Raw genomic sequence first — 11,909 nt, 5'->3', positions numbered from 1 at the left:
ATCATTTAGTTCCTTAACTTTAGGTGTCATGGCAATCATGGATAGATTGAAAGTAGAAACATTAGATTTTTTTTTTTTTTTTTTTTGGGTGTAGCATGGCTAGTACTTTGCTTCTACCAAGGTCTAAGATTTTTGTTTTAATTTAATTTATTTCCTTAATTTTTACTTTGATAGTTAAATTAGTCTTTAAAATTTAATTTTTCAATTTAGTATTTTATTTTATCAAAATGAATTAATTAGGTACTTCCACTCGAATTTATTAGCAAATGAAACTGTGTAATTTTTTAAATTATTACTCACTAAATAACAAGGTCTATTAAATGGCACACATTTCAATAAGCTTTCCTCTATATCTTCTTATTTAAAAAAAAAAATAAATGGCATAGTTTAGTAACATATTTGAACGAAATGATCACATTAAATCATTTTTTAAAATGTACAATTAAATTCACAAAAATTAAATCAGAAGAGCTAGTTTGAAAATTGAATTTTACCCTAATTTTTTTAATAGTAAAAATGGTATTCCTATCCCATATAATGATGTAGAAGATCGAAGAAACAATTGCTTCAAGATAATGACATAATTCTTTTCAAAAAAAAAAAAAAAAAAGATAATGACATAATTGTTGTCCTTGCTATATATAGCTAGCTAGCACCTGTCAATCCCTTCTCAGATGATAGACACGTTAGGTCCACTCGTCCTCATGCATGGCTTCCCTTTTCTCGTTCTCATCACCATATCTTTCCCTAATTCACTCACGCTATATATACTCCACCACCATGTTCGCACTCTTCATCAAGAACTAAACTCTATAGTCTATAGTGACATCAAGAATGGCTTCCAAAGCTAAGGTTTCTTTAGCTCTCTTGCTCTTGTCTCTTTTGGTTTTATGTGCTAGTTTAGCTCAGGCCAAGGACCCAGAGCTCAAAATATGCCAAAACCAATGTAAGCGACAAAAGCAACAGTGTGAGCGAAATTGTGACGAGTACATAAGAGAGAAAAAGGAGCGAGAGAGGCAAAGAGGAGAGGGAAATGGTGGAGTGGAAAGGGAAAGCTATGACAGGGAAGAGGAGAGAGAGGAGCAAGAAGAAGAAGAAGAAGAAGAAGAAGCGGAAGATAATCCTTTCTTGTTTGAAGATGAGGATTTTGAGTCCAGGGTTGAGACTGATGAAGGTAGTGTTCAGGTTCTTCAGAGGTTTACAAAGAGGTCCAAACTTCTTCGTGGCATTGAGAACTATCGTGTGGCGATTCTTGAAGCCGATCCTCTGACATTCATAAGCCCAGCTCACTTTGATGCTGAACTTGTTCTCTTTGTTGCCAAGGGTAATTTTTCGTCCTACTAATTCTTATCTTATTTAGTTATTAGTTAGAGCAATGATGAGGATAAGGGATATGATCATCTCCTTTAGGGGCAGTTTTTAATTTTCTCAAATGAGCACTTAGGTTCCGTTCCCTCTCTGGGAACAGCTTTTTTTTCTTTTTCTTTTTTTTTCTTTTTTTTTTTAATTGAAAAAAAAATTGCTGAAAATTTAAAAAGAAAATAGTAAAATTTAGTTGAATACTATAATGGTAAAAGTTAGTTGTATACTATAATGGTACCTATAAATAGGACTAAAAAGAAGTTAAAAACTTAAATAAGTAGAAACTTGCATCACATTCAATCACGACTTTATGAAAACTTTATGAAATGGATTCATTCTCGATGATTGTAGCTTTTTAATTTTTTTTTTATCAGTTGTTTAAGGTATTAAATCGGTAATGGAAACATGGAATAAAGTATTTCTAGAAATATTTTAAATTTTAGTACATAAGCTTTACTATTTGATATGTCTAAGTTATGGAGATGATCTTCTTAATTTGATATGTTATGTTATGGAGATAATCTTTTTCCTTGAGAGTAGATCTGTCTTCATCACTTGATTAAGGTAATAAATTGAATTTTTTTTTTTTTTTAAATTGGTAATGGAGTATATAGTACTACTAAGATTTACACATTTACACCTTAATACATTATCATATGTTATAACGTGTCATGAATTTATAAAAATCAAATCAAATCGAATCGAATCTCCATTCATTATAATGTGTTATAATGTGTCATGAATTTATATATAGTATTACTTTTATTATAATATGTTATAATGTGTCATGAAATTATATATAGTAATTCTTTTATATCGGCTTCCTACTTATACTATTTGTATCATGCATAATCTTGCACCAACAGAATTATGACATGTCACATGCATGTCATCTAATGTGAAATATGTTATTAAAAAAACTATTACTTATTTTGTTAGATTTAAGAACTACGTTGTGTTATTTACAATTCTAGATCTAGCTTGGATTCTAAATTTGTGGTTCTTGTTAATATTGTATAATGTGATCAGGGCGAGCAACTATTACTATGGTGAGGGATGAGGAGAGAATGAGCATTGTGTGCGATGAGGATAGAAAGAGCTTTAACCTGGAATGTGGAGATGTAATTAGGGTTCCAATGGGGACGCCTTTTTATATGATCAATAGGGATGAAAACGAGAAGCTTTATGTTGTCAAAATCCTTCAAACCATCTCTATTCCTGGGCATTTCGAGGTAATCTCAATGTCTCCGTATAGTTTCTTGTTACAAAGATGGCATAATGAAATTAGAGTAGAAGAATAATGATGAAATAACATCGATCATAGGGTTAGGGTTAAATGGTAACATTACATTCCAACTGGTTTGAATATGTTCCAAGACCATGACATCTTAGAAAGCAACACTTAGGGTCTATGGGTCTATTTGAATTGAGGGGGAGAGAGGGGGAGAGAGGGGGAGAGAGATGAATTGAGGGGGAGAGAGGGGGGAGAGAAAGTGAAGGAGAATAGAATAGAGTAGAATTGTCTAAAAATAGACTAATTATGAACTAAATCTATTCTACTTAACTTCACTCCCTCCTCTTTGCTCCAAACAGGCCCTTAATTTTTGTAACTTATGATTGCTTGCAGTAATTCTTGTGGTGTAGGCATTCAATGGACCAGGTGGCGAAGACCCAGAATCTTTCTACACGGCATTCAGCCGGGAAGTTCTTCAGGCCACTTTGAAGGTATAGGTTCTCTCTCTAATTTGTTTCACTTGGGGATTCTATAATTAATTTTGATTCACTCTTATATTTCTTCTTTCAATTTCAAAATGTGCCAGGCAGACGGGTTTCAATTGGACAAGCTCTTTCATAAGCAGAGGAAAGGAAGCATTATGAAAGCCTCCAAAGAAAAAATCGACGCCTTGCGTCAACACAAGCAAGGTTCAGCTGGCATTTGGCCTTTTGGTAGCTTCTCAAGCGCTCCATATATATAATCTTTTCAACAAACAGCCATCTAAGTCGAACCAATATGGCAGTCTCTACGAAGCCCTACCCAATGATTACAAGCAGCTACAAGACGTCGACCTCTCTGTTGCCTTTGCTAACATCACTAGAGTAATAAAAAATCTCCCATTCTATTTTCAATGTATTTTTATCCCATCTATATTTAAAGATCAAATATTAAAAATACATTTTTTTTAAAACTTGTTTAAGTGAAAATCTTAATTGGAATATCATTTTACTTTTTTTTTTTGTGTATCAATCGCTACAAATTATACATCATTCCAACACTAACACCTCATTATATATCAATATATTGCACAAAGAAACAAAAATTTGATTATGTATCAATATATTACACAACAAACAAGAAGTTATCAAGCATTTGTATGATTGCATAATTGATTTTTAATATTTTACTCACGTTTCCCTTCAATCTTCACATGTATATATTTTAATCACCCGCACTACAAAAAACGGGCTTTTGGGCCGCGTTTTTTAGCCGCGTTTTTCGAAAACGCCGCTACAGACAGGGGTTTTGAACCGCGTTTATGAAAAACGCAGCTCCAGGAAACACGTATAGCCGCGTTTAGTAAACGCGGCTATAGACCCGCACTGAAGCCGCGTTCTTCGGTGTTGAGGCTGCGTTTGGCTGGTAGGATTTCAGCCGCGTTTCTAAAAACGCGGCTGTAGGGAATTTTTTTTCTTCTTTTTCATTATTTCTGGAGCGGCGTTTAAGAAACGCAGCTCCAGACATGTTGAAGCTGCGTTTCATTAAACGCAGCTCCTAAATGTTGGAGCTGCGTTTAATGAAACGCAGCTCCAAAATTTAGTATAAATAAAAAAAAAAAAAAAAAATCTATCCATAAATCAGATCGCAAAAAACCCTAAGTGTCTTCTCCTTCCTCAATCAAAACCCACCATACCCACAAACCAACGAGATCTCCTTCCTCAGACCCTATTTCTCACGTTCCCCTTCTCCTCTCTGCCTTCTCCTTCCTCAATCAAAACCCACCATACCCACAAACTAAAACCTGATAAACACAAAACCCAATCTCTGTTTTCATTAGGATTATTTCCCACTGTTTTGTTTCGTTGTCTGAGTAACTGTTGGCTTGCAAAGAACAAAAAGCAAGGGAGTTTGGAATTCACATGTATACTTGTCTGTTTGAAGAGTTCATAGATATTTACTCAAAACAGGAAGTAAGCAGTTTCAAAATAATCTAGTTTGTTAAATGATGAAAAATATGTATTTTGGGAAATCTTTGTGGTGGTTTCTTTGCAGGTTCTAGGCGCACTAGTTACTCATTTTGGATCAGGCGTTACTTTTGAAGTTCAGTCTGCTTTGGAGACTATGACTCTCGTCGGCCTCCTCCAAATATGCACAAGATTTGATTCCTCTTTCTTCTCATCTAACTGTGCCTTGTTTGTTCTAGATTCATGTGCATTTTTTGAAGTCATTTGTTTCCAAGATTTCTTGATGTGTTCTTTGTTCTGAAACTCAGGTATTTTGGATTACTTGGATGGATACAGTGTTGAAAATCTGTACAAGGTATTTCATGGTATTGTGGGCATTCTTATATAAGTGGTTCTACATGACATTGTTTCACTGGCTTTCCTATTTGTGCAAGTTAATGAGGCTTTTAGCCATTTGGCACTTTCAGCTTGATCAAGTGCAGATTCATATGGATCTTCCATTGCAAATAAACTATTGATGATAGTAAGGAAGCAGGTACTGTAAAAGCCTTTTTGGTAAGTAATGTATACATTAATTTTTTTAAAAAATTTTGATGAATTTTGGAATCTTTGTTTTGGTTGTATTCATTGTCTTTATACTGTTACTGTTACTTGTAAAGCAATTTGATTTGTTCTGCCCCTCCCACTGAGTAGGTAAGCAACCAGATCCGAGGTACAAGAAGATAAGCTTAATTGGAACTCTACATATAGTTTCCTGCTTTGGAGATGCGAATAGAGTTTGCTGTGCGTCTGCATCTCAGGTTGGACCTAGTAGTAATTCAATTAGAAATCTTCCATGGGTGATGGCGCCTTGTGTTAATGGATTAGTTTGTTGCTCAGTGTTCTATGAATTTTGTTATGATTATTATAATAGAGTGTTTGCATTCAAATGTATGTTGTTTTCATTGCTAAAATATTTCAATGAGCTGATGATTTTTAAATTTTCTTGTTTGTGAATGATTTCGTTGAGACGCAATCAGCATTAATTTCTTAGGTTTTGTCATGATCTGTATCTTACGAATATATTCTAGATTGTGCATTCACCATTCCTGAACATCATTTCACACATAATTCAAACTGAAAAAGAGGCTTTGGAACTCTTAAAAACATCTCTGGACTCTTGCAAACAGTCGTCCTTACCTTTGATTTTATTTAATGATGAATTGACTGTAATGTTAGATAACCGAACTCTTCATCCATCAATTATGGAATGGTAAGTTTAAGTTTAACAACTTGATACTGGTACTTTTATACTACATAGCAATATGGAAAAATGAACTTGTAATTATGTTTTACTTTTTAAAACTTGTCTTTATGTTGTAGGGTTGGGAAACATTTAGAGAGTATGAATCGTTTTCTTGTCTCTGATATTGAAGGTGGAAAATTTCCTTTAAGGAACCAGGAACCATAATTTGGTTTAGAAGGTGAGTTTTGTAATGTGATGCGGTGTGAAATCCCGTTTAACTTGTAAAAAATTTATGTCCGGGCTACCTATTAAAGTATCTTTGTGCCGGTGAATTGTTGATGAACTTGGATGGTGATACATCTCCCTCGTTTTGTTTGAACATTTTGCCATTGTCTTCCTCTTCGATGCAGTAATATTTTTTGCCATATTCTCCCATATTGTACTAGTCAAAACTTGTCTAAATGACTGAATGTAGTTGAAATATTTTTGAATGCTGGTCATCTTCTTTACATATTCTTCCTGCTAACTTCCTTATACTATCCACTGTAAGGCATGCTCCTTTGGAAGTGAGAAGAGTAATACTCAATGGGATAAATAATATGTCAATCATCAGATTGAGGGGTTGACAAATCAAGGATCCCTTTGAGGAATTGACGCATTGCTTGGCTTCCATTTGCACCTTCCTTCCTCAAAGGTTAGAACCAAAAATGAATTTTTTGTTTAATAATAATTTTGACACCATCTATTTAGAATACTCTTCTTCAGAGATTCAATCGCTTTTGTCTTGATCAAGGATTCAAATATCGTATAATACATAAAAGTTTAGGGAAGGGTTTAAAAGCCTAAAAATGATTGGATGAAGCCTTTGAAGCTATCCTTGTAGTCTTGAATTTTCATCTTTCTTTTTTATACCTTAACAAAATTTATTTGTTAAAGGAATAAGACTTGCCAAATTGAAACTTTTGTTTTACATAAAATCGCCTATACAAGAAGTAGAGCGTGGGCCAGGTATCATCACTAGGGTAGTAACTTTAACCCAGGAAAAAGCACACCCTAGATGATAATGTCAAAGGCTTGTAATTGCTGGCTAGGGTGACAGATCTTGAAAAATCTAGGTACTATGTAAAGCAGAGTTCTTATTTATTTAATTTTTTTTAAAGAATTATTTTTAATATAAACAACAACAACAGCAACTACAACAACAATAAAGCCTAAGTCCAGAATATTTTGGGATTTGACCATGGATTCTTCACAGATTAATAAGGGTCAACCACTTGTATTCTTGTTTGTCATTTTATTCTATTTAAAGTCGTACGCTCTATTACTTTCATAATTGACATGTCATTTTTTACTATTTTTAGACAATAGTTTCCCTTACTTTTTTTTGTTCCCTCAACTTGAAAGAATTATTTTTAATATAGCTTTATATATTTTCCAAAAACAAGAAGATTATGGAAGTACCTTTTCATGCTTGAAAAGTTAATATTGCAAGTGAAGGCTGCGTAATTGCTTTGGAACAAATCCAATTGCCAACTTTTAGAATTAACTTTCTGCCAGTACTAGAAAGGGCCCTTTTATATATATATATATATATATATATATATATATATATATATATATATATATATATATATATATATATATTACTCAATGTACTAGAAAGAATAGATGTAGTGATGAATAAAATATTGAATATTGAGGTATTTTGGCCTTCTTTCTTTTCTCATTTCATTTCTCTTTGGTATTTTGTTACTATTTGTTCACAAAGGACTAAATGAGTGTATTTTAAAAATTTTGAATTTGAAAAAGAACTTTTTAAATTCAAGAGCTAAAATAGACGCTGAACCAAAATCTAGGGAGTCACCGTGAGGGTAGAGTGCTAATGAAGATACAAAGTGCCTAGGTTAAAGAAGGGCTTCATGTATTAGTATTACGTTGTTTTTATTTTCTAAAAGAAAGTAAAAGCTTTTTAATCAACCACAAATCGTGCAATACCAACGTTGCCCCTTTTTGAGCTTTCTCTATACCTATTTGGCTGCTTCATGCCCTGTTAAATTGGCTTTGTGACATGATGAACAAGCTTCTGGAAGTGGTTGTATTAATCCATGAGCCACATTGTTAAATTTAATTGTTCTTGAGATAGATAACACATTTGTGACATGTTGGAAACTTGCTGCTGTTGGATGCTTGTGTTGTGTTGGAACTTGTTTATTTTGGATGGTTGTGTTGTGTTGAAAACTTGCTGCTGTTGGATGGTTGTGTTGTGTTGGAACTTGTTTATTTTGGATGGTTGTGTTGGAACTTGTTTATTTTGGATGGTTGTGTTGTGTTGGAAACTTGTGATAGCAGGGAAAAATTCTTCAGCTTCGATAATGTGGAAAAAAACAACAAAAAAGAGGGCAGGAAAAAAAAAAAAAAAAGAGAAGATATAGCCGCGTTTTAAAAACGCGGCTATAGTTTCTATGCAAGGTAGGCAAACGAACTGACAGAGGGCTATAGCCGCGTTTTTTATAAACGCGGCTATAGTCTGTAGCCTGTAGCCGCATTAATAACCGCGGTTCAAGCGGGTCTGTAGCCGCGTTTTCCAAAAACGCGGCTATAGACCTGACGCCTATAGCCGTGGTTCAAAAACGTGGCTTCAGGTCTGGTCTGTAGCCGCGTTTTTAAAAACGCGACTACAGACCCCGCGGGTCTGTTGTCGCGCCGCTTAGGCCGCGTTTACAAACGCGGCTCTAGAAAACGCGGCTATAGGATATAGCCGCGTTTTCGGGGTCTATAGCCGTGTTTTTGAAACGCGGCTATAGACCCCGTTTTTTGTAGTGCCGTGTTGTTAAATGATTGTTTAACATTCATATGATTGATATATAAGTGATTAAACAACTCATATGATTATTAAATAGATTTATTATATAGGTGACGTCATTGAAGTAAAAATATACACAAGTTACTTTCCATTTCCATTTTTTCTATAAGATTTTTTTTTTTCCTTTCCATTTTTTTCCTTTAAAAATATTTACTTTCTTCAACTAATTCCTTTCTTGATGGATATATATAGTGACGGAGCTAGGATTTTAGTCTAAAGGGGGCAAAATTAAAAGACGATATTAAAAGTGAAATTTATCTAAAAAACATTAATAAAAAATAATAACAAAATAAATAAACAATCATAAGCAAATATGAATATATTTTATATTATTAAAATAAATAAACAAAAACAACCAATTCATAGCTATTAAAAACTGATGGACTAAAAATATGATTAGTGTTACTTAAAAAAATATAATGAATAAATGTTTGAAATTATTTTTTGTGATTGGTGACATGCCAATTTGTAAGACATAAGTAGTAAAATTTGTAATATCTCTAGCATCATTCAAAGATAAAATGCTGTGAAAAGTATCATAAATAGTAAAAATGGTGTAAATAATGATATAAAATATAAAAAAATAGTAAAATAGGTGGTTTGGTCACTTTCAAGTGTGAAAAGTGTATCATAAATAGTAAAAATTGTGTAAATAATGATATAAAAAAAAGTGTATCATAAATAGTAAAAATTGTGTAAATAATGATATAAAATAAAAATAAAAAAATAGTAAAATAGGTGGTTTGGTCACTTTCAAGTTTCAACAAGTAGAATTTTTTTTTTCTTTTCATGTGACTACTAATACAAAAAAAAAAAAAAAATTAGGAGTCAGGGGCAGGTGTCCCCTCGCCCCCCCCCCCTCTATCTCCGCCAGTGGATATATATACATGTTTTTGTAATATTTGAACTATAGGGATCTATATTCTATGGTTGGTCCGATTTACTACTCAAAGGCGACAAAGATCTCTGTCATAGTTGAAGGTGAAGGATACTTCGAGATGGCATGCCCTCATCTTTCTTCCTCTAGATCAAGAGGGCAAAGAGGAGGCAGGGAAAGCTCTAGACCAAGAAAGAGTAGCACAAGATACCGGAAGGTTAGCGGTGCCTTGAGACCTGGTGTGGTGTTTGTAACTCCGGCTAGCCATCCTTTTGTGGTCATTGCTTCACGGAATAGTGACCTGAAAGTCGTTTGCTTCGAGATCAATGCCAAAGGAAACATTAGGTACAATCTTGCAGGTATTTTTGTGTTTACCTTGATCCACCATATTGCTTTTGATTTAGAAAAAAATGAGAAAACTGTGTAATGTTACTCTGTAGGAGTTTCATGCATTGTAGAAGCAAACTATAGTATTGTTATTCCTTGTGTCATGCACTGTAGAAGCAAAATATTGTATTCATAATTTATATTGTATTAATTTATAAGCAAGGTACTTCTTATGAATAAATAGACTAGAATATATCCCAGGGGTTGTCAAGTCGTTTTGGCCTTATATATGTGAGGTCCTAAGTTTAAGGTGCTTCTTATGAATAAATAGACTAGAATATATCCCAGGGGTTGTCTAGTCGTTTTGGCCTTATACATGTGATGTGAGGTCCTAAGTTTAAGTTTTAGACGCAAGTCTTGTGGCATCCCTCTAGTGCTATACAAGCAAAATACTTTATTAAGGTACAAGAAAAGTACTCCTAAATTCCAATGACTAAAAAGTGTACTACAATTTTAGGAGTATCCTTTTCACTTTCCAAGTCTCATGTGATTCATGAGATATTCGTAGATTTAAGTCTTAGTCTATATTTTACGGGTCACCTTCATGAATGGTGCCTATACTTACCTAGGGAGATTAGAAATTTGTTATTGGACACCCATATTTGCAAATTTGGCAATTACTTAAGTTAATTTTTTACTCTCTTGACAAAAAAAAATTTAGTAAAAAGTTAACTAGGGAGATTAGAAATGTGTTATTGGACATTTGCAAATTAGCTATATTCTAAAGTTGTTACATTTCTGTGTTGTGTGCTTATTTCTTCCTTATTTGGTTGTTTAGGGAAAGGGAATGTTATGAATAAGTTAGAGAAGGAGGCAAAGGAGTTGGCCTTTAACTTGCCAGCAAGAGAGGTGGAAAGCATCTTCAACCTCCAAGATGGGGACTTGTTTTTCCAGGGGCCAAAGGAACGAGAAGAGGAATATGGTCGTGCTTTTGAGTGAGATATGGTCATGGGGGTGCTTTTGAGTGAGGAGGATTGCATGGGGGGTTGAATGTTGGTGTAGGAAGAGGCTATAAAATAAGAGCTTTTGAGGAGGGTTTTAGGGTTTTGTGGTTTCCTTATATGTATGATATATGCTGAGTATGTGCAAAGATGTAAAAATATGCTTGAGTATATAAGCAATGGTGTAAATATATGCTGGAGTACTAACCTTGAATAAGAGACACTTCTACTAAATAAAAAGGAGTTTGGATTTTATTTGTGTTTTCCCTCTCCTGGTGACTGACTATTCTTGCAAGCTCAAAGAGACGGATGCTTCTATCCAAATTGTATTATATTCCTCGTTAAGGTATTTTAAAATTTTAGTCTCTCCCCCAAACATGAGTCAGCAACTCTTGCAATAAACAAGGGAGTTTACTATCTTCTAAAAAAAAAAAAAAAAAAAAAGTTTACTATGATTCTGTATTATTTGAAAATTATAATAGTTACGCTCATGGAAAGTGCATACTCAATGTAACCTAAAGGAAAGTGCATACTCAATGTAACCTAAATTTATATGACTGAAATGAAAAAATGATGAAACTTAAAAGATGAATTTTGCATTTTGACCTATTTGAAAATTATGAATTTGATAATTATGACATTTATTAATAGGTATTTAATATGATGTGCTTTAAAATGTAATTATTAAATATATTGTTATAATAATTATTAATAAATATTTATTATGATGTGCTTGTATAGAGAATTATTTATTTTATCTATTAAAGAAACTACCAATTAAGTCAAATATGACTATCAATTAAAGAAACTATTAATTAAAGAAAATATATTAATTACATAAAATATTAAATTATGACTATCAATTAAAGAAAATATGACATAAGATTCTAATTAATTATATGACGTAAGATTCTAATTAATTAAGAGTTTAAATATAGAATAAAATTTAAACATAATTTAAAATATATGTGTGTGTGTTTCTCAAATAAAAAAAAAAGGTTAATTATATAGTGTGTCAATTTGGTTTTTAATATTTTAAATATGTGAGTCTAGGTCCTAATTTTTTGGAATCGT

The 11,909-nt window shown here is 33.0% G+C and overlaps 1 protein-coding gene and 1 long non-coding RNA gene across 2 annotated transcripts; both read left to right on the top strand.

Moving 5' to 3' along the window:
* Positions 1 to 834: 834 nt before the first annotated feature.
* Positions 835 to 10,833, top strand: LOC142612892 (vicilin Jug r 6.0101). The gene is given in 7 exon segments (XM_075785068.1): positions 835 to 1,324; positions 2,392 to 2,594; positions 3,007 to 3,087; positions 3,183 to 3,326; positions 3,328 to 3,460; positions 9,552 to 9,866; positions 10,673 to 10,833. Coding segments are annotated over 7 exon segments (1,527 nt in total).
* On the top strand, positions 4,765 to 5,471 carry LOC142613847 (uncharacterized). Its single transcript, XR_012840317.1, has 3 exons — positions 4,765 to 4,897; positions 5,010 to 5,097; positions 5,236 to 5,471. It is a non-coding gene; the product is annotated as an uncharacterized LOC142613847 (long non-coding RNA).
* Positions 10,834 to 11,909: the final 1,076 nt, after the last annotated feature.

This window comes from Castanea sativa, chromosome 10 (assembly GCF_040712315.1).
Source record: "Castanea sativa cultivar Marrone di Chiusa Pesio chromosome 10, ASM4071231v1".
Taxonomy (NCBI): domain Eukaryota; kingdom Viridiplantae; phylum Streptophyta; class Magnoliopsida; order Fagales; family Fagaceae; genus Castanea; species Castanea sativa.
Note: the sequence above shows the minus strand (reverse complement) of the source record. Positions and strands in the feature narration are given on the sequence as shown.